We start from the raw sequence: 22,264 nt of genomic DNA, 5'->3' as shown, positions 1-22,264 counted from the left end.
ATTGAAATACCCCCAAAATGTATATCAAAGCATTTATTGCAGCCCTAAATGAACCTGAGGTCCATTATCCAGTGAAATACAGCATGCAATTACCCTTTACCCAATCAATTGGAGTCTCCAGTTAACCATTTATCGGGCATTTCACTCCACAATCATCTGTCGAGCCTCACAGCATGCTCTCAATAGAAAACCCAAATCACATAATCATAGATCCCCAAATTCATCTGCCATTAGTGATGGAGGGGGTCACTTACTTTGTATAAAACCCCTCTCTCTCAGTAAAAGCATTAAGCCAGGGTCTGATTTGTTTGGTTGTAATTCTGCTGAACATGAGAGGCTGGCTTTGAACCCAGGTGTCTGTGGGGTAATGGGGGGTCTGTGGGGGGGGCCATGGGGGCCGAGGGGTTGTCAGGTGCTGGCAGGGACAACCGAGGTCTGGCCGCCAGCCCTCCCTGTGCCCTGACGGGTGACTGTGGTGTCCGTTGCTAATCCACCTCAGGGCCTTCTCTATTAGAATACATAATGCAGAGCTAGTCATTTGGAAGGACTCCAGATCGTGCTCTTCAAAAACCCCTTTTAGATAATTCGCTGCTGCTGCTGTTGTCCCCCCCCCCCCCCCCCACACCCTCATCCTCCTCCTCCCTGCCCCTTGTGAGTCGTCGCTTCCCCTCAAGACGACCCGCCCGCCCCCACCTCTGCCCCCCCACATCAACCCCTCTCACACAACACAACCATCACCACCAGCTCCGCCACCGCCACCGCCACCACCACCACCCGCCCCCCCCCCCCCCCTCCATGGTGGCTGGTGGCTGGCTGACCCGGGGGCCAGGAGCGGGTCTCAGCTGAGGGGCCGAGGCAGCTGCCAACCACGGCCACTTCAACCCCGACCATCCGGATGATTGCGTTTGTCAAGCCGCCACTCCGCGTCAACCCGGCGCAAGTTTGATCATCGCAATTAGGCTGGATCGTCGGGGATGCCATCCCTAGCCAGAGAGAGGAGGGAAGAGAGGGAGAGGTGGTGGAGCGATGGTGGAAAGAGGTGGAGAAGGGGAAGGAGGGAGGGAGGGAGGTTGGTGTGGGAAGGAGGGAGGGAGGGTGGTGTGGGAGGGAGGGAGGGTGGTGTGGGAGGGAGGGAGGGTGGTGTGTTTCGGCGTTGACAGTCAGAAAGCAGGTGGAAGGGCTCGGTGTGTTTTTGCGTCCCGGACGAGACGTCCACCTTCATCAGAGCTCACATTATGTATGCCCTGTGTACGTTCTCATTACCCAGACTGCATCTGCTTAGCCCTGACACTACGGCACCATAGCTTCGCTCCAAATATGCCAACCGACCGAAGTCCAAATGAGGGAAAAAAAGAGTTGGGCGAAAGAAAATCTGTAACCTGTGACCCCCCCATAAATGAAAATACTTATACTTAATACTTTGAATATGATCTACATTTTCAAACAACTCCTGACCAGAATAACAGAATAGTCTTTACCAAACAAACAACCCTCCCAAACAACCCTGTCAGTTTGATTCAGTGTTTTCTTCTGTGTTTTCCTGAAAGCCTGATAGATCAGCCGATAAGAATGAGTCGTTTTACCCACATTTCTATGGAGTATTATGAACATATGGTAACTGGCTGACCCCAGGCTACCCTTGAATAAAGGGACAATAAAAAAGCAATTATGGCAGACACAGAGCGTCCTTCTGGGCCCTTTGTGTAATAAAGACGGAACAACCTCATTGTAGCTCAGGTAGAACAAGCCCTCTTCACTGACCACATAATGGTTCTTACACATTCCAGAGAACTTAGCTGAATGGCTCAGGAACATATTTCTAACCCCCCCTAATGCACACAATATACTACGGGATGAGGTGCTGAGACGAATACAATAATAAGCTAATCAGTTCATTTGAATAGAGCAAAACTAAATAAATACTTTTCAGGTCTTATTTTTGCTGTCAGTAGAATAAGAGTAAAACCTTTAAACATTTATGCATATTTCACTTAGACTCTGGTGAATATTGAACATTATTTATTTGGCAAAGACATCTTAAAGAACTTAAATAATACCAACTAAATTAAATAAGACAAAAGAAGTGAAATAATTCATGATTTAAGTTTGACCATAATATTGCCATGTAATTAATTGTTATTCTGACTTATGAACAGCAACAACATAAGTGTTTGTTTAAATTAGTCAAATAAATGCATAACCTAATACTGAGCTACAATAAATATGGTGCTTACTAGTAAACAGGAATAAATAGAACATACTGTAGGGATACAGAAAATAAATATGAATAAATTAGCGTCATTTTAAATCAATCAATAAATGACATATGGTGTGGGGAATGACCCGGGGATTAAAATAACCTTCTTGTGGGGAGTTCGGCTTTGTTTCTCCATCTAATAGTGCTAGCGCCCTCTTGTGGTCAAATGCTGTATGTGCCACACATTCAAAGACAATCAGAATTAGAATCAGATTTTTTTTTATTGCACAAGTATATTCGCACATACAGGAAATGTACTTGGTGTGGTTGGTGCATAGGACATAAAGATACAAACAACAATATAATAAAAAAACAACAACAATGTAATAAACAACAATATATAAGCAAACATTGTTTAAGACAGAACAGGGCAGAACAATTATAATAATAATAATTATGTAGGCTGTAAATTAGAGTTTGTAAAACTAATATAAATTACATTGTCAGTTGTATGTGCGTGATGTGTGTGTGTGTGTGTGTGTGTGTGTGTGTATGTGTGTATGTGTGTGATGACGACGTGTAGAACTCGACCATCACTTTCTGCGGCATATTGAACAACAACGTCAGTCTTAGATTTTTTTAAAATAAAATGGAACTCTTACATCAGATGCTTACAACATCACTCCCCGCCTCTACTAAGTACATCTCTCTTTAGCTCAAGCAGACAAAAATGATGATGCAAACCAGAGGATCATGTGACCCCTGCAATGTCTTGCCACGGTCCACTTCCAAGTCACCTGACAGACCTGGTCTTAGGGCGAGGGGGCAGAGACCTATCGTGTGTGAGGGAATGTTTTTGGGGTGTAGCTTTTGGCTTCTGTCTCCTGGGCACCAGCCTGCCAGTGTCATGGTCAGGAGGCGGGGCGGGGCTCTTACCCAGGAGGAAGCGCTCCCATTCTGGAATCTTCTCCTCAACCGTCGCCCAGTACCTCGCCTGGAGCAGGACAACAAAACAGTATGAATCAGACGCCAAACAAATCTGTCACCTCATATAGGCCTGTACATATTTCTATGTTAATGGTAGACTCTGGGATATGACATCATCATACCCACAAAAACAGAGACATTTTCACCAAAGATATTGTGGTGAACAAGAGTGTCCACTCGTCCACAGTCAGCTCTACAGCGTCATATTTTCCTCACTTCTCTGAAATGTCTCTCTCTTCTCTGGATTTCCGCTCTATTGCAACTCTCTAATCTCTAGTCTGTTGCATCTCTGTTTTTGAAAGGCTCTGGCAGTGCTTGCTCGTTTCTGCTATGACATCATATCCCAGAGTCGACCTTTAACCTGGTAGGTAGCTCGTTACTCAGGTCAGAGAAAAGCAAAACAAAATAATGCACATCAAGATGATGCTATTGTCATGTGTTGTCATGGTATCTCACCTCCAGAGTAAGAACATTACAATGTGGGATTCGTCTTGTTCTTAGACAATCCTCCATTTTTTGCAAATCCTGTCGTGGGAGAAAACGATTTTGTATAATTCAATTCAACTTTATTGGCCATGTGCAGTGTACTAGGAACATGACTTGGTATTCTACCATGCTGACAGCAAGACGACAATACAACAAAACTCAAGACAAAATATACAGTACCAGTCAATACATGAAATGAGGCTAGTATCACTGTGGGTATCACTGTACCCACAATGTAACAACAGAACAAACAAATCTGTCCAGCAGGCTAGTAGCTATGTCATGTACTGTATCCAGAATAGGCCCTATGTTGGTTGTGCAACAGGCCTTTTCACAATATCTTTCTTGCCCAAATAGGCTACATACAACTAGCACTGGGAAAAGTGGATAGTGCTTAAGACAGGCAGAGAGTAAATGGTAAATGGACAGCACTTATATAGCGCCTTTTTTGCTGCTCCAAGCGCTTTACAACGGCCTCTCATTCACCCATTCACACACACGTTCACACACCAATGGCGGCAAGCTGCCATGCAAGGCGCCAGCCGGCCCGCTCACTGGGAGCAATTTTGGGGTTCAGTGTCTTGCCCAAGGACACTTCGACATGTGGCCAGCCGGGGCTCGAACCGCTGATCTGCCAACCTTGTGATCATTAGACGGTGACTCCTGCGCCACAACCGCCCCATGACCCATTAAGTAGCCCATAAAGGAACAGAAACCTGCTGCAATGTGGGTATCAGGACATCTGCACGCACAGTAAGGAGTCTGTGCAATAGACTAGAGGGACAGACTAATATAGACTAGGGACAGACTAATATAGACTAGGGACAGACTAATATAGACTAGGGACAGACTAATATAGACTAGGGACAGACTAATATAGACTAGGGACAGACTAATATAGACTAGGGACAGACTAATATAGACTAGGGACAGACTAATATAGACTAGGGACAGACTAATATAGACTAGGGACAGACTAATCCAGCAGCAGATCTGAGAGGCGTTTGTCAGCTGCGTACCAGGAGGAGTTGGGTGTTTCTCTGCTGAGCGGCTTCAGACTCCATCAGCCGCTGTTTCCTCTGGCTCCTCTGATGCTCATAGCGACTCTCCATCTGCCGAAGCAACACAGCCCTCTTCCCTAGACTGATTATACCAAACCTGCTTGTTAATAATATGAATTATATCACTTAATTCGTGACGTTAGAATTATAAGGTTCTATCTCCATTTTTGGTCAAAATTGAGTTTTTTACATAATCTGATCCATTAGGTGTTTATTAATGCCTGTGTGGTGTTATTTTTAAAATGTTGAGTTTTTTTGAGTTAGTAATTAATAAAATACAAAGGTTCCATCTCACAGAACATAATGGAATGTAAAAACTTTGACGCTCAATATCTCTGAACTGCCCTAAACGGAGATAGAACCTTATCATTCTAAACGGAGATAGAACCTTATCATTCTAAACGGAGATAGAACCATATCATTCTAAACAGAGATAGAACCTTATCATTCTAAACAGAGATAGAACCTTATCATTCTAAACGGAGATAGAACCTTATCATTCTAAACAGAGATAGAACCTTATCATTATGACCTCACGAATTGTCAACTGAACTCTGGCTGCTAGTGTCAGACATATGCATCATTGAGAGATGGCTGTTTTAAAACTTAAGAAGGCTTGATAATAATAATGCCCTGAATCTATGCATAGATGGCTAGAGACAGCTAAGCCTGACTACTTTTAGGCTAACATAACCCCTATGGATAGTTATTCAGATTCAGATTCAGATTCAGATTCAGATTCAGATTCAGATCACGTTTATTGCCATTATGCTTGACACATATAGGCATTTTGGCATTACAGTAGGTGCATTTATGCTTTTTTCCACATATACACATGAACAAAACAAGTACAAATACAAATGCAAAAACAGGACAACACAGGACAGACAGTGCATGGATAGTGCTATATATATATATATATATATATATATATATATATATATATATATAAAGTGCAGTACAGACACACAGACAGACACACACAGACAGACAGACACACAGACAGACAGACAGACAGACACACACACACACACACACACACACACACACACACACACACACACACAGACTGACCGACCGACAGACAGACACACACACACACACACACACACACACACACACACACACACACACACAGACAGACAGACAGACACACACACACACACACACACACACACACACACACAGACAGACACACACACACACACACACACAGACAGACACACAGACAGACAGACAGACACACAGACAGACACACACAGACAGACAGACACACAGACTGACCGACAGACAGACAGACACACAGACAGACAGACACACAGACACACACAGACTGACTGACCGACAGACAGACAGACACACAGACAGACAGACACACAGACAGACAGACAGACACACAGACAGACACAGACACACAGACAGACACACACACACACAGACTGAGTGACCGACAGACAGACACAGACACACACACACACACACACACACACACACACACAACACACAGACTGACCGACAGACACACAGACAGACACACAGACAGACAGACAGACAGACACACAGACTGACAGACAGACAGACAGACACACAGACACACAGACAGACACACAGACAGACAGACACACAGACACACAGACACACACATGGAGTTTTTTTTGCATCTAGATAGCTAGCTATGGTTAGCAAACTGCCTAGCTAGCTAGATAGCTTCTTAATTCTTCTAAATCAAGTTAATAAAGACCTTTAGAGCCTCAAGTTGCTGAGCTGTAACAGTCTAACAGATGTTGAACTCACATGTCCTCGTGTTTCTTGCTCAGTTCCACTTCCTCAAAAGCAGCAACATTACTAATGTTAACATTAGCTGCCATGTGTCTTGATAGCTTGTTTACTAGCCGGCTAGCAGCTGATCATTACCATAGTTACGGAGGTAGACTTCCGGTTCATCAGAGCAGACACACACGTCATCTCCCTGTCATCAGAACGCCCACGCCCCCTTTTGCGTGTAAACTATGTAATTATATGTTTTGGTATTTTATTTGAGAATATCTGACTATCTTCCTCCAGATTTTTCTCTCTCGACCTCTCTTAAACAGAGTGCAATAATGTTCATGAAATGAAAAGAATTTGAACAGAAATCCACATGAAAATTAATTAATTAATAATTAATTAACGATCACCAGTCCAACTCACTATCCACTACTAGATCAAGAGACAACAAACACACATCCGTACAGCCTACAATAAAGTTATGAGTTGTTCAGACAGAGGGGAGGCGCTGTGATACAAGACTGTTCTGGATCTGTGGATCTTTAAATCCTTTCAACTTTTGCCTGAATCACCTCCGGTGGCAGAATATTACATTAAATCACTCATATTAGGTGACAGTTTATTGATCCATCAGTTGCAGGTAGTTCCAAATGAATGGTTATGTATTGATATCAAAGTGTCCTGTTGTTACAACACGCCATGGGAAACTTCTATAGAGGACAGCGAACAAACATGACAAGACATAAGTGACAAACCTTGTGATGGGATTTAATATTTAATAATAAGCGAAAATGCTCTAAAACAAGCTAAGAGACAATGAGGTCTGTGGTGTCAAGTGCAAAAGACAACAGTCTTAAGAAAATAAAAACAACTATAAAAGCAAGCTAAAAGACATGACATCCCGAATACTGTTTTTATAAATATAAATACATATATTATTAGAAATAAAATATAAAACGCTGGACAGCGCCCGTGGTTCGACCCCGGTCAGGTCACCCCGGCCAGGGTGGAGAAGGTTAGCAGCTTACGAAGTAACCACTGAGCTAAACCAGCGCAACGGTAACAGAGGGAAATGCAGTTTATAAACATATCGACGTCATACATAAATATGGATCTATTCTTCGAATAGTGTTTTTATACATATAATTGCTTACGAAGTAATTTAATAGTCACAATGAGGATTTGAAATGGTCATAGGAAGAATTAATACATGTTTTAAATATCATATTAGGCAATCATTATTATGCAACATTAGGCAGCCTGTGCAGTTTGTCTGATTTATTTGTGTAATGTGACAGGAGATCAAATCATGACACTTTTCACTGTTTAGAGAAGGAATCATGAGCTTAGAATGATAAGGTTCTATCTCCGTTTAGAATGATAAGGTTCTATCTCCGTTTAGAATTATACGGTTCTATCTCCGTTTAGAATTATAAGGTTCTATCTCCGTTTAGGGCAGTTCAGAGATATTGATCGTCAAAGTTTTTACATTCCATTATGTTTTGTGAGATGGAACCTTTGTATTTTATTAATTACTAACTCAAAAAATGTCAACAGTTTAAAAAATAACACCACACAGGCATTAATAAACACCTAATGGATCAGATTATGTAATTTAGACAAAAATGGAGATAGAACCTTAGAATTCTAACGTCACAGAATATCAAAATGAACAGTCATTCATACTTTTACTCATTCTTTAAAAGCAGTTGTTTCAACCGGGCTGTTAGTTCAATACCCTAGTTAACCACTAGATGGCAACCTGGCATAATAGTGATATGGGACACTCAGGGTGAAGGTGCCTACAGTACTGCCTGGCATATAATGCTAAAGTAGCTTTTCAATACAAATTCTTCATTTATAGGATGCTAACAGATAATAGGAAGTAGTGTTCAATTGCTATGTACTTAGCATTTACTGTGGGGGAAATAAGTATTCAACACATTAAAAATGTTTTAATTCAACATATTTCCATTGCAGCTTCATTCACATGAAAATTCACATGAAATACCAGACGTTGGTATTAACTCAATACAATTACACAGCTAAAGAAATTCTAGCATTCCACTCCATAAAAAAAGCTATGTGCAATAAAGTGGAACGACACAGGAAAAAAGTATTGAACACAGATTACGCCAATGATTTCCTCTACCTGTGCTAATTCAGCTGAGTTAGTGCATGGTAAATGGTAAATGGACAGCACTTATATAGCGCCTTTTTGCTGCTCCAAAGCGCTTTACAACGGCCTCTCATTCACCCATTCACACACACACATTCACACACCAATGGCGGCCAAGCTGCCATGCAAGGCGCCGGCCGGCCCGCTCACTGGGAGCAATTTTGGGATTCAGTGTCTTGCCCAAGGACACTTCGACATGTGGCCAGCCGGGGCTCGAACCGCCGATCTGCCAACCTTGTGACCATTAGACGGCGGCTCTACCTCCTGACATTATTGAGCAGCATAGTAATGCCACTGCTTACCAACAGATTTCTCAACTCCTAAATCAGGGGTCTCTCTGGCTAGGCTGTACGAATGTGTGTTTGTTGTCTCTTGATCTAGTCTAGTGGATAGTGAGTTGGACTGGTGATCGGTAATTAATTATTAATTAATTAATTTTCATGTGGATTTCTGTTCAAATTTATTTTCATTTCATGAACATTATTGCACTCTGTTTAAGAGAGGTTAAGAGAGAAAATCTGGAGGAAGATAGTCAGATATTCTCAAATAAAATACCAAAACATATAATGACATAATTTACACGCAAAAGGGGGCGTGGTCGTTGTGATGACAGAGAGATGACGTGTGTGTCTGCTCTGATGAACCGGAAGTCTACCTCCGTAACTATGGTAATGATCAGCTGCTAGCCGGCTAGGAAACAAGCTATCAAGACACATGGCAGCTAATGTTGCTAATGTTGCTGCTTTTGAGGAAGTGGAACTGAGCAAGAAACACGAGGACATGTGAGTTCAACATCTATTACAGCTCAGCAACCTGAGGCTCTAAAGGTCTTTATTAACTTTATTTAGAAGAATTAAGAAGCTATATTCTAGCTAGACAGTTTGCTAACCATAGCTAGCTATCTAGATGCAAACAAAAAAACTCTGCACTGCACTTTATATCTATATCTATATATATATACATACAGCACTATCCATGCACTGTCTGTCCTGTGTTGTCCTGTTTTTGCATTTGTACTTGTTTTTGTTCATGTATATGTGAAAAAAGCATCAATGCACCTTCTGTAATGCCAAAATTCCTATATGTGTCAAGCATAATGGCAATAAACGTAATCTGAATCTGAATCTGAATAACTATCCATAGGGGTTATGTTAGCCTAAAAGTAGTCAGGTTTAGCTGTCTCTAGCCATCTATGCATAGATGCAGGGCATTATTTATCATCAAGCGTTCTTAAGTTTTAAAACAGCCATCTCTCAATGATGCATATGTCTGACACTAGCAGCCAGAGTTCAGTTGACAATTAGGTGATATAATTCATGTTATTAACGAGCAGGTTTGATGTAATCAGTCTAGGGAAGAGGGCTGTGTTGCTTCAGCAGATGGAGAGTCGCTATGAGCATCAGAGGAGCCAGAGGAAACAGCGGCTGATGGAGTCTGAAGCCGCGCAGCAGAGAAACACCCAACTCCTCCTGGTACGCAGCTGACAAACGCCTCTCAGATCTGCTGCTGGATCAGTCTGTCCCTCTAGTCCAGGGGTCGGCAATTAAGTTTGGCCTCGGGCCCCAAAAAATGTTGCCACTAGATGGCGGGCCCGAGCATAATCAAAGGCTAATTTAAGTAATTGATTGTTTAAAAATGTGACACGTTCTAATGCTTTGACTTCTTCTAACCCTAACCCTTCTTCTTTCGAAAAATGTACACATCGCTAGTCAACTAACACAGCTTGTTTTGTGAGCCTGCTAACAATGTAAAGTAGTGTTATAGTTAACTAGTTAGCAGTCCAATCCATTGCGTTGCAGTATTTTGGCGTGACTAGCGAGTTTGTGTTGTGATTCTCAACAACGTTGAAACGTAGTTTCACCCTTTTCCATATTTTTTATGTGTGGACTGACGATGTAGCGCAGCCTAACTTATTCTAATAATTATTTAACATTGTTTTATTCTGATAATTAATCCCCCCTCCTCCCAGACAAGGTCACATTATTATTGGATTGGTTGTTTGCGTGCCGGGTGAAGTTAGCTAAACATTTAACCTGCTAGCTAGCAAGAGAAACATAATGTCACTCTCCAAAGGTCTAAAGGCGAAAGTTGACGGTGAAAACAGGGCAAACAGGAATGGACAGCGAACTATACGTTCATCCTACCTCGTTTCATCAATGCAAAGCCGTTATGAGACTCACATTTTACGTGCTCACAATGTTCCCTTTCTATACATGCGAGTCGTCCTTTTCGTCAATGAATGCGATAAAGACGCACGAGAGGAATCGATTGATGCATAAAAACCTTGAGAACTGCCTGCGGAGCAAATAGTGACCGATGGGAGAGATGCCACTTTTCACATTAAGTGAGTACCAAGCCTGTCGTTATTGTATTTAATAACCTAATTGTATTTTGTATATTTTGAATGAATGAATGGCTCATTGTAATTATTATCCCTAATACTATTAGTAATAGCGTGTTTGCTCTGTCGTTTCAGGAGCATAGGTCTATGCACCACCATGATCAAGCGGATTCTGCGGGGGGGGGTTTTGCGCCGATTTTGTTGTCAATGTTTTTCAGAAAATTAAACTGAATTTGCTTTGTTACTGTTCATATGTGTGTTGCAGTCACATATACGTACACATTACGTTAGAATGATTTACTGAGCTGGTGTTATTTTTTTCAAACCACACACAGCATGTCGGCTATTTCAGTACCACGCGTTGTCCACCTACTTATGATTCACTATGAGGGGTTCAGCGTCAGTGCGCTTCGGTGCACCCCGCTGCCTGATTGTCTGTCCCTCTGTCATTCACTCTCAACATGGATAAAAGTACAATAAGCATTATTCAGGTGGAGGTAGATTCTTTATTCGGACATTATAGGCGCTATATGTGGGACTGTCGGTCCGATATTGTAAAAGAAAAAAAAAGTGGATTCTCAAAATAATCTGCTGGGCCAAATATTATTGGTGATGGGCCAGCAATGGCCCACGGGCCGCCTATTGCCGACCCCTGTCCTAAATGTTCCTATAAGCACCATAGGGGGCCATTATCCGCAAGTGGCAGGAACATCACTCGACCAACAACCGGTCGCGCACAGGAGCTCCACGCAAGATGTCTGACAAGGCAGCCAGGAAGTAAGTCAGAAGAGCAGCCTAAGAGCCAAGGACCACTCCAGCAGAGCTCCAGTAATACCGGTGTTTGGTTGAGGAGTAAATCGATGGCGAAGCGTTCGATGGAGTTTTTTCCTTTTTGCAGGATCTGGAGATCGGGGTCATTCATAAAACATTGGGGGCTAGAGCTCCGGATGCCCAGGTTATGGTTCTTATGGTGTGTGAGCGAGAGAGAAAGAGAGAGAGAGAGAGAGGTGGGGGGAGGGAACTGGCTGGTCATGACCAGTGTGCGAATTAAATCACGGTGTGCGGGGGAGCCCAGGGATTAAAGAAAAAAAAAATAAAAAATCTCCTGACGGAAAAACATTTTCAATGACACATCGCTAGTCAACTAACACGGCTTGTTTTATGAGCCTGCTAACAATGTAAAGTAGTGTTGTAGTTAACTAGGTAGCAGTCCAATCCATTACGTTGCAGTATTTTGGCTTGACTAGCAAGTTTGTGTTGTGATTCTCAACAACGTTGAAACGTAGTTTCACCCTTTTCCATATTTTTGAATAATAAATGTGTGGACTGACGATGTAGCGCAGCCTAACTTATTCTAATAATTATTTAACATAGTTTTATTGTGATAATTATTCCCCCCTCCTCCCAGACTTACAAGGTCACATTATTATTGGATTGGTTGTTTGCGTGCCGGGTGAAGTTAGCTAAACATTTAACCTGCTAGCAAGAGAAACATCATGTCACTCTCCAAAGGTCTAAAGAGGAAAGTTGACGGTGGAAACAGGGCATTTAGGAATGGACAGTGAACTATGCGTTCATCCTACCTGGTTTCATCAATGCAAAGCCGTTGTGAGACTCACATTTTCCGTGCTCACAATGAATGTTCCCTTCCACCTATACATGCGAGTCGTCCTTTTCATCAATGAATGTGATAAAGACGCACTGACTAGAGGAATCGATTGGTGCATAAAAACCTTGAGAACTGCCGGATTAAAGTGACGTCCATAATAATAATAAATAATAATAATACATTAGACTTATAGCGCTTTTCTAGACACTCAAAGACGTCCATATCACCAGATAGCCAACAAATAGTGACTTCGGAGATTTTTTTTTTTTTTGCGCCGATTTAGTTGTCAATGTTTTTCATAAAATTAAACTGCATTTGCTTTGTTACTGTTCACATGTGTGGTGCAGTCACATAGCCTATAAGTAAACATTAAGTTTGAATTATTTACTGAGCTGGCGTTACTTTTTTTAAACCACACACCGCATGTCGGCTATTTCAGCAGCACGCACCATGTCCACCTACTTATCACTATGAGGGGTTCAGCGTCAGTGCACCCCGCTCTGTTACCTTTGCATAGTTGTAGCCAATAAAGGCCTATATGTAGGCTATAATATATCATTTATATACCTAATACCAACATCAAAATAGATTGTATGCCTCTACAAATCATATTACACCAGGTAAAATCCGTCACAACTTGGAATAAATCCATCGCAATTTGGAATATTTTAGAGCTCCCCCAAAATTTCACAAACCATGTTTCCAGGGGAGCTCATGTCACCACTAGGGGAGCTATAGCTCCCCGAGCTCCCCCTTATTTCGCACCATGACGACAGCCTATCAGAGCGCGAGCCTATCCTCTTTGTTTAAGGTTTAAATATCCAGAGCGGTAGACACGACACACACACACAGCACGTCCTGCTGCTTTGCTCCGTCAACAGAACACGGACTCTTTTACTGTCTTTTCTTCATTTATTGACCACTGGAAACACATTTAATTAAGGTAAGAAACTTGTGAAATTATATTTGTCATATCATATGTATGCAGTGGAGCCCCTAGACTTGTGGGGGCCCTAAGCAAACAACATTATGGAGGCCCCTGGTAAGGGTCTTAGGCGGGTGACGATGTGGACATTTTTAAATGTATTTATTTCCCTGACACTAAAATATAATACGGTTTTACGAAGTTCGCGCATATGCGCGCGCTCGTGTGTGTGTAAGTAAAAAAACAGTCTGAAAGACTAGCGTCTCTTTTACAAAGGAGCCCTGGCCAAGACAGCCACAATACAACAATTACATTTGACATAATAAAAGCACATAAAAACATGCAAAGCACATTACATAAAAACAGTAAAAACAGTACATGACCACAGGTACAGTAGCACACCTAGTACACATTGCGACATACTGGACCACAAGTAGCATACAAATTACATGCAACATGGAGCATGTAAATGATGCATGTAAATGCATGTAAATGATGGATCTTATCATGAATCATTTTTAAAGGCTTTAATATAGGCTACATGATGTATTAACTATTTGTATTTTGTACCCATATGTCAAATAAATACGTAACAAATGAATAGTTAACTTAAAAAAAAAAAAACTGCCCCGCTGAACCAATGAGAAGGACGGGGGGGCGGTGCTTCCCATCGGTCCGGCCTATCAGTGTCCTAGATTTGCCGCTCGCTCCGGGCGGCACATAGAATCCGTTCTATGGATAAAGGTCTCCAGACGTTTGGAGCGAGAGCAAAGCGGAAGTGGAAACGGCTGGCACCGCGAGACTAGCCAGCTATCAATAAACTACAATTCATCAGAGCAATTGCGCGTCATCTCCCTGTCATCAGAATGATCACGCCCCTTTTTGGGTGATAGAAGGGGAGAAGTTTGACTGGCGGTCAATGGGAATTTCTGGTCTTCGCTACTTTAATCCGATAAAATAAGAAAACCGTAGTGCTTTTTAGATATTAGGAGCCCAAATCCGATGGCCAGTTAGGCAAACTATATTATAGTGTCGTTGCCGATCAATGATCGACGTCGCTATATAGTGAAAATAATGAAATAGGGGTTGATTCATCAGAGCAGTCATACGTCATCTCCCTGTCATCAGGGATTTGTAGTTCTTCATTTGATTTGCCGTGTAAATCCCCAGACTGCCCAAATCCGATTGCCAGTCAGGCAAACAATTATATAGTGTCGTTGCCGATCAATGATCGACGTCGTTATATGGAGAACATTTATGAAATAGGCAATGCATGTGTGTCCTTTCAGTCTGCCTCCATGAACCACCCGACCCAAAGGCCTGAGGTGTTGTAGGAGGTATGAATATGATTTAGGGGGTATTTAGTATAACAGGCTAATGGGTTTATTGTTAGTTTACTTTGATTGTTTGTTTATTGCCTAGATCACCGTATTGAGAAGTCATATGGTTATGGGGGGTGATATTGCAAGGTAATTTAAGCACCTGCGCACCTTGCATGGTGGTAGTGGAGAGAGAGGGGAGCGATGTATTTTTGTTGACCGCATTATACGCATATTCTATAGGCATTGTTTGTTATTTTTCTGGTTTTGATCGCTTATGGATTATTTTTGTACGTCGCCAAGTTTGATTGTTCTATTCAATAAATGCTCTAAAACGTACTTTTCATCTCAGCGGATTGTTTGGCGCGTCATACAATTACCAGCCAGACCCTGGTTGCGTCTCTCAGCGACTTTTTACTTTTGGCTCTATCTATCTCAGAATCAGAATCAGAATCAGAATCAGAAGACTTTTATTGCCATGACATGTAAACATGTTAGGAATTTGGTTTGGTACCATGGAGCACGGTTTACAGAAGGACAGGTGCAAGACAGGACAAGACAGTGCAAACCAACATCAAAGTGCAAGAGTCATAATTAATATCAATATAAAGTGCAGAGATTCAAGTGTTCAAGTGTTCAAGTGTTCATATCCAGACAGTGCAAAGCTCTCTGGGTGGGGTTGGAGGGAGGGTAGATAGATAGGGGTCAGGTCAAGGGGGGGGGGGGCCAGCGGCATTTAGGAGCCGGATGGCTGTGGGGAAAAAGCTATCTCGCTACAGGTGTCATATAACCCTAACCCATATCCTGCCATATAAAAGTACCTTATTGAATCTCCAGGTAATGTATTTCTGACATCCATCACTTTTGCTGTCGTTAAGATACTTTATTTGTCTGTTTTGGTAGTCTGTCCAATGTGACAATTGCCCTCCTCCACCGGCCCTAGTTTTGGATCTAGCTTGCTGTTCATTATTTTCATGATAAAACGTCATAACATCTTCATATACACCATACAGTAGACACTGAACAGTAGACATAAGACATGTTCATAAATGTTTATCTTATATGTGTATATGTTTGTGAATATGTGAATATGTTTTCTGTTTTTTTGCACCTTCGGAAGAGCCACTACAATTTCATTGTATAGGCAACTGTACAACGACAATAAAGTCTATTCTATTCTATTCTATACAGGATAAATACTGATTAACAGTAGGCTACTTTGGCAAATGCCCATTGAACAGATGTATTTATTATCCTATCTTAAGAAAACTAATGTAACACTCCCATCTGGAAGAAAAAAAAAATGTGGGAAAAAAAGTTTGGGAATAAACATTTGGAGGCCCTTTTTGTTTGGTGGCCCCAAGCAATTGCCTTGGTTGCCTCTATGGACGGGGCGCCTCTGTATGTATGTATCCCGAGTAATTTTTCCCGAAAGCCACGGTCACTTTTGGAATTCAGAATGTGGAAGGCCACTGAATTTCGACAGTTTTTATTGTACACAGGCCCTGTGGTTCTAAAGGGACGCTTACCTACACGATTGTACAAAAACGTTATGGTTCTGTCCATAGCAATGAGAATCCTACTCAGTCCAGCATTGTGTTCTGCATACTGTGACTATGCAGACAAGCTATTGAAATGTTATGTGACCAACTTTTCAAAGATATATGGACCAGAGCAGGTAGTGTATAACACCCATTCTCTCATACATCTGGCTGATGATGCAAGAAAGTTTGGTGCCTTGGACAATGTTTCATGCTTCCCCTTTGAAAATTATCTGGGGACACTGACGCGGCTAGTAAGAAGGCCACAAGGCATTGTGCCCCAACTTGTGAGGCGTTTAGGTGAGAGGAACAGGCTTGATAATGGACAGGAAAGGGGGGATAAGCCTCAGCAACCACATGTAGCTGGTCCAACTCTCCCAGATCGTCCTGCACGTATGCAGTACAAGCAGTACAGGCTTGAGGGAAATATTATCTCCATCTCTCAAGGCAACAACTGTTTTAATGTTGAGGGAAGAGTTGCTGTAGTGAAGAATATTGTACAGTTGTTGTACGGTTGACTTAACCGAAAAGCTCATACTACGGTACTACCTTTCCAAGATGGGAGTGTGGCTTTTCCTCAGTTAACCAGTAACTAACCACAAAGAAAAAAAAGAAAGAAAAAAAGACCTGACTGACACCATGTGCACTTTGCAGTATGCCCCACTTCTACGTTGTGGAGTTCACCGCTGAGCGAATTGCAGATGTGGTGACAATCGACATCATACCAGCCTGCTGGTTAATTGATGAGGACAAGGAGGAGTGTTGGTATCCTCGAAAGAATGCACCTTCAAAGGTGGCAAGGGCTATGCAGCCGAAGACGGATGGGACATGGCACAGATGCCCTGTCAAGATAATGAGAAGTGCAGGTATGAAAATCATAGTTTCTGGGGAGGGGGATAAGTCTGAAAACGTGAACAATTTGCATTACTTTAACTTAGAAAAATTGCTTAACGTTTGTTTCCCCATTTTGTCTTTTAGACACATACTCAGACGCCCGAAGGAAGCTGTCAGATGCAGAGAGAAAAGCTGATCTGACGACGGACGGTGAAACGCCAAGCAAGCGAAAACGAAAGTACGTATATCTCTAACAATATATTGATTTTTATCAATTGTTAGCGTCCCAGCCCAAATTTTCAGTGGGTTCACTTATAGGTACCTTTTTAAAAGGACCACTTCACCCATTTTCAACCTATCTTCATATCAGCCCAGCTTCATACTAGCTGATCTACAGCTAATATGTACAATTGGCTATTTAGTCCTCACTAATGCTCAGGCACCATGTCTGTCTACACACTGTCACTAGTAGACAGAAATTGAGCCATCTGAGTATTAGTAATTACAAGTTTGAAAATGGCTAATGTGCTCCCTTAAGTCCACTTTTCATGTTTCATGTTTAATGTGCTAAAATGTATGCTTTTATCTGAATAGGCCACTTACGCCTAGTGTCTCCCAGGGAGGGAGGCACTCCACTGTCCCCCCAAGTGCATCCCCCAAAAGGCACCACAGTGGACGTCAGAGTCCAATCGGTGTGAGGAAGTCCCCGAGCATGAGGCGCTCCAGTGGAAGCCAGAGTCCAAGCAGTGCAAGTGAGTACCGAGTGAGGCGCTCCAGTGTTTATCGAAGCCTGATAGACCACATGGAGAAACAGGCCGAGGATATGGAGAAACAATGCGTTTGTATTTTTAAAATATAACTGGTCTTTCCTGTCATTCTGTGCTACTTGTTCCTGTTTAAAGTTGTTCATGTGCTTTGATCTTTGTTTGAAAAGCCACTGATGACTCTACAATGATAGACTCTCCTCTGCAGTCATCAACACCAGGTACTATGACTATTTTTCTATATAATCTCAATTCAGTTCATGTAGTGTGTTGCCGATTTGTCTTCCCAGCCTCATAGTCATAGAGTAGAGCGTAAGGACAATAGAATGGGTTTAATAACGGTTTTAATGCATTTGAGATAAGTAGAAAATATGTTTAGACACAGACCGCATTTATCTGGGTTAAAGGACAGCGATGTATAGACGCAATTTAAACCACCTCTTCTGCATGAATAACTATGCTAGACTACATGGAATCTCAGACTAAATGACGGTCTGGTACATATTTTGACAATCTACAGGCGTTTAGGGTATTAATTTAAACTCAACGTGCTGCTAGACTAAAACAGGTTTAGACACAGACCGCATTTATCTGGGTTAAAGGACAGCGACGTATAGACGCAATTTAAACCACCACTTCTGCTAGGATAACTATGCTAGACTATATGAATCTCATACTACATGACGTCTGGGACGTATTCTGACAGTTTAGAGGGGTTTAATAACGGTTTTCATGCATTTAAGATAAGTAGAAAATATAGCCGTAATATAGCTGGTTTATATGATGGCCAAGCGTAGACGCGAGGTTGAAAAGACGTCTATTGCTCAGGGGGAAGGTAAGAGTTGGTTTTCTTTAACTCAGCTGATGCATTACCTTGCTGTTGTTGTTTACCGAATGCTCCATCTGACTGTCACACTGTGATTGTACGTGAATTTCATGAATGAAAGTGATAGTTCTGTCACAAAACGCCGTTACGTATCCTCACACATGTTTAAGTGGGTATTGCGTGGGTAAAGTGAAATTACGTCTTTGTTTCGAGCGCCAGTGCGTGTTTTATGCGCGTGCACGCGGAAAAAAAAATCTCGCGCGCGCAGACCCCCCCGCCACACTACTGTGCCCCACCCAAAAATTGTAGCACCAGCCGCCACTGCTCCCTAGTCTTACATCTTTAACACGTAACAGTTAGGAAGGATGCACTTCAGATTCCACATTTCTTAATACACCATTATAGTTGTATTGCTGTATAAAGTACAAGTAAAATACAGTAACTACGAACTGAAGACATTTACATTTACATTTTTGGCATTTAGCCAACGCCTTATTCCAAAGCAACTAGAAACAGACCAGCCTGTAAAGGGTTAACTCTGTTCCAGGGAGGAGAGCTGTACTGGGAGGGGAGGAGCATCTCAACTAGGGATGCTCCGATTTATCGGCCACCGATTTAAATCGGCCGATTTCACTCCAAATGACTCGATCGGTGATCGGCAAAAATGGCCGATCGCAAAACCGTTTTTTTTTTTTTTTTTTTTTTTCTCCCCTGGGGAAGACAGATAACTGAACAGAAAACATAGGAGGACGTAACAGTATGTAAACCATGAAGGCCACGTTTATGATGTCTTTTATACAGCCATATCGACTGACTTGGGCTTCAGGCCCTAACTGGGTGATAGGCCAGACTTTTACTATGCCATAAAAATGGGTCTGCGTTTGCTTGGTGCCTAATGGATCAGAGCTTTTGTCTAAAAAGCAAAAAATATGTAGGCTATCCAGTCAGTAGGCCTACAGTTATGTATTTAAAAAAAAAATCGGTATCGGTTGATCTTGAGGAAAAAAATCGGTGATCGGTATCGGCCCCAAAAATCCAGATCGGAGCATCCCTAATCTCAACGTCAGGCAGCTGAAATGAAACTAAACTGTGTAGAGACATGAAGTGTATCGTGGACAAGGGCAGACTCTCTCAAACTTGTTAGATATCGTCCTCAAACAGGCATCTATCACACATACAGTAGAAAGGACAGAGACATCTATCACACATACAGTAGAAAGGACAGAGACATCTATCACACATACAGTAGAAAGGACAGAGACATCTATCACACATACAGTAGAAAGGACAGAGACATCTATCACACATACAGTAGAAAGGACAGAGACATCTATCACACATACAGTAGAAAGGACAGAGACATCTATCACACATATCGAGCCATCTATCACCCTCACAGAATCACAGACAGGTGAGTTGAGAGACTTACAATGACAAGTCAAGATAAACCATTGTGTTCACACTCTTTTTATAGACGGTTCAGTATGTAAAACGTATTGATTTGGTTGAAGGACTATTTCCTATGTGATGTAGAATAATGTTATCATTATTGCTTGCTGTATGATCCCATAAGACAGTCTTGACAGCTCCATAGTTCAAACTATCAAGATCTGATTGATTCCAGGAAATGCTTTATGGTGTCACCTCTGGTCTCTCTAGATATGGCTTCCTCCAGCAGTCTCCTGTCTGAGGAGCAGTTCCTGTGTTCTGTCTGTCTGGATGTGTTCACTGACCCAGTCTCTACTCCATGTGGACACAGCTTCTGCATGGCCTGTATCAGAAAGTACTGGGACAGCAAAGACCTGTGTCAGTGTCCAATGTGTAAAAAAGCATTTGATAAGAGACCAGATCTCTTTGTCAATACTTTCATCTCTGAGATGGCCGCTCAGTTTAGGAAGTCAGTTGAAGTGAAGGCAGCCAGCAGCCCAGCCCCAGACACACCTGCCAAACCTAGAGAAGTGTCCTGTGACATCTGCACTGGGACGAAGCGCAAGGCTCTGAAGTCCTGTCCGGTGTGTCTGGTTTCTTACTGTGAGACTCACCTGGAGCCTCATCAGAGAGTCGCAGCCTTCAAGAGACACAAGCTGATCGACCCTGTGGAGAACCTGGAAGACAGGATGTGTAAGAAGCACGACAGACTCCTGGAGCTGTTCTGTAGACGTGACCAGACGTGTGTGTGTCAGTTCTGCACTGAGACAGACCACAAGACCCATGACACCGTCCCCATAGAGGAGGAGTATGGAGAGAGGAAGGCTCAGCTGGGGAAGACAGAGGCAGATGTTCAGCAGATGATCCAGGAGCGACTGCAGAAGGTTTCAGAGATCAAACACTCAGTAGATCTCAGTAAGAAAGATGCACAGAGAGAGAAAGCAGACAGCGTACAGATCTTCACTGCTCTGGTGGACTCCATGAAGAGAAGCCAGGCTGAGCTCCTTGACGTGATCGAGGAGAAGCAGAAAGCAGCAGAGAGGCGGGCTGAAGGGCTGATTAAAGAGCTGGAGCAGGAGATCACTGAGCTACAGAGGAGAAGCACTGAGCTGGAGCAGCTCTCACACACTGAGGACCACCTCCACCTCCTCCAGAGCTTCCCTTCCCTGTCCACCCCTCCACACACCAAGGACTGGTCTGAGGTCAGCGTCCACAGTGATCTGAATGTGGAGTCTGTGAGGAGAGTTCTGTCTGAGCTGGAGGAGACACTGAATACAGAGATGGAGAAGCTGCCTGAAGTCAAGCTGAAGAGAAGTCAGCAGTATGCAGTGGACGTGACTCTGGACCCTGATACAGCACATCCATGTCTCATTCTATCTGAGGATGGGAAACAAGTTAGACGTGGAGCCACAAGTAAGAATGTCCCTGATAACGTAGAGAGGTTTTCCCAGTATGCCTCTGTTTTAGGAAAGGAGGGTTTCTCCTCAGGGAGGTTTTACTATGAAGTGGAGGTGAAGGAGAAGACTGGGTGGACTGTAGGAGTGGCCAGAGAGTCCATCAACAGGAAGAGGCTGAGCACAACGAGCCCTGAGAAAGGATACTGGACTGTCTGGTTGAGGAATGGAAATGAGTACAGGGCACTCGCTGGTCCTCCTGTCCTCCCGTCCCTGAGAGAGAAGCCCCAGAAGGTGGGGGTGTTTGTGGATTATGAGGAGGGCCAGGTCTCCTTTTATGATGTGGAGGCCAGGTCTCTGATCTACTCTTTCAATGGCTGCACCTTCACTGAGAAACTCTATCCATACTTCTGGCCTGGTATTACTGATGGTGGTAAAAACTCTGCCCCTCTGATCATCTCTCCTGTCAATCACACTGACTGATTTTTAACCTTCAACTCTGACCAAGCAGTAAAATAAGCACATTTAGAATTATATGTATCTGTTGTCACTCATTAGGGAAGGTTATGGTATAATTTACCACAGAGTAATTTCTGATCTGGTTAT

The 22,264-nt window shown here is 42.7% G+C and overlaps 2 protein-coding genes across 2 annotated transcripts; one reads left to right on the top strand and one right to left on the bottom strand.

Moving 5' to 3' along the window:
- Window positions 1-2,854: 2,854 nt before the first annotated feature.
- cep15 (centrosomal protein 15) lies at window positions 2,855-6,599 on the bottom strand (the record flags this gene model as incomplete). The annotated part of the gene is made up of 3 exons (XM_080545769.1): window positions 2,855-3,191; window positions 4,690-4,813; window positions 6,526-6,599. 3 exons carry the CDS (start codon window positions 6,597-6,599, stop codon window positions 2,991-2,993), a joined length of 399 nt encoding a protein of 132 aa, XP_080401895.1. The 3' UTR covers window positions 2,855-2,990.
- A 13,898-nt stretch (window positions 6,600-20,497) lies between these two features.
- LOC308171046 (E3 ubiquitin-protein ligase TRIM21-like) lies at window positions 20,498-22,141 on the top strand (the record flags this gene model as incomplete). Its single annotated transcript, XM_080545920.1, has 1 exon — window positions 20,498-22,141. The coding sequence occupies one exon, from the start codon at window positions 20,498-20,500 to the stop codon at window positions 22,139-22,141; it is 1,644 nt and encodes a 547-aa protein (XP_080402046.1).
- Window positions 22,142-22,264: the final 123 nt, after the last annotated feature.

Source organism: Nansenia antarctica (genome assembly GCF_963989245.1).
Source record: "Nansenia antarctica genome assembly, chromosome: 15".
NCBI lineage: Eukaryota > Metazoa > Chordata > Actinopteri > Argentiniformes > Microstomatidae > Nansenia > Nansenia antarctica.
Note: the sequence above shows the minus strand (reverse complement) of the source record. Positions and strands in the feature narration are given on the sequence as shown.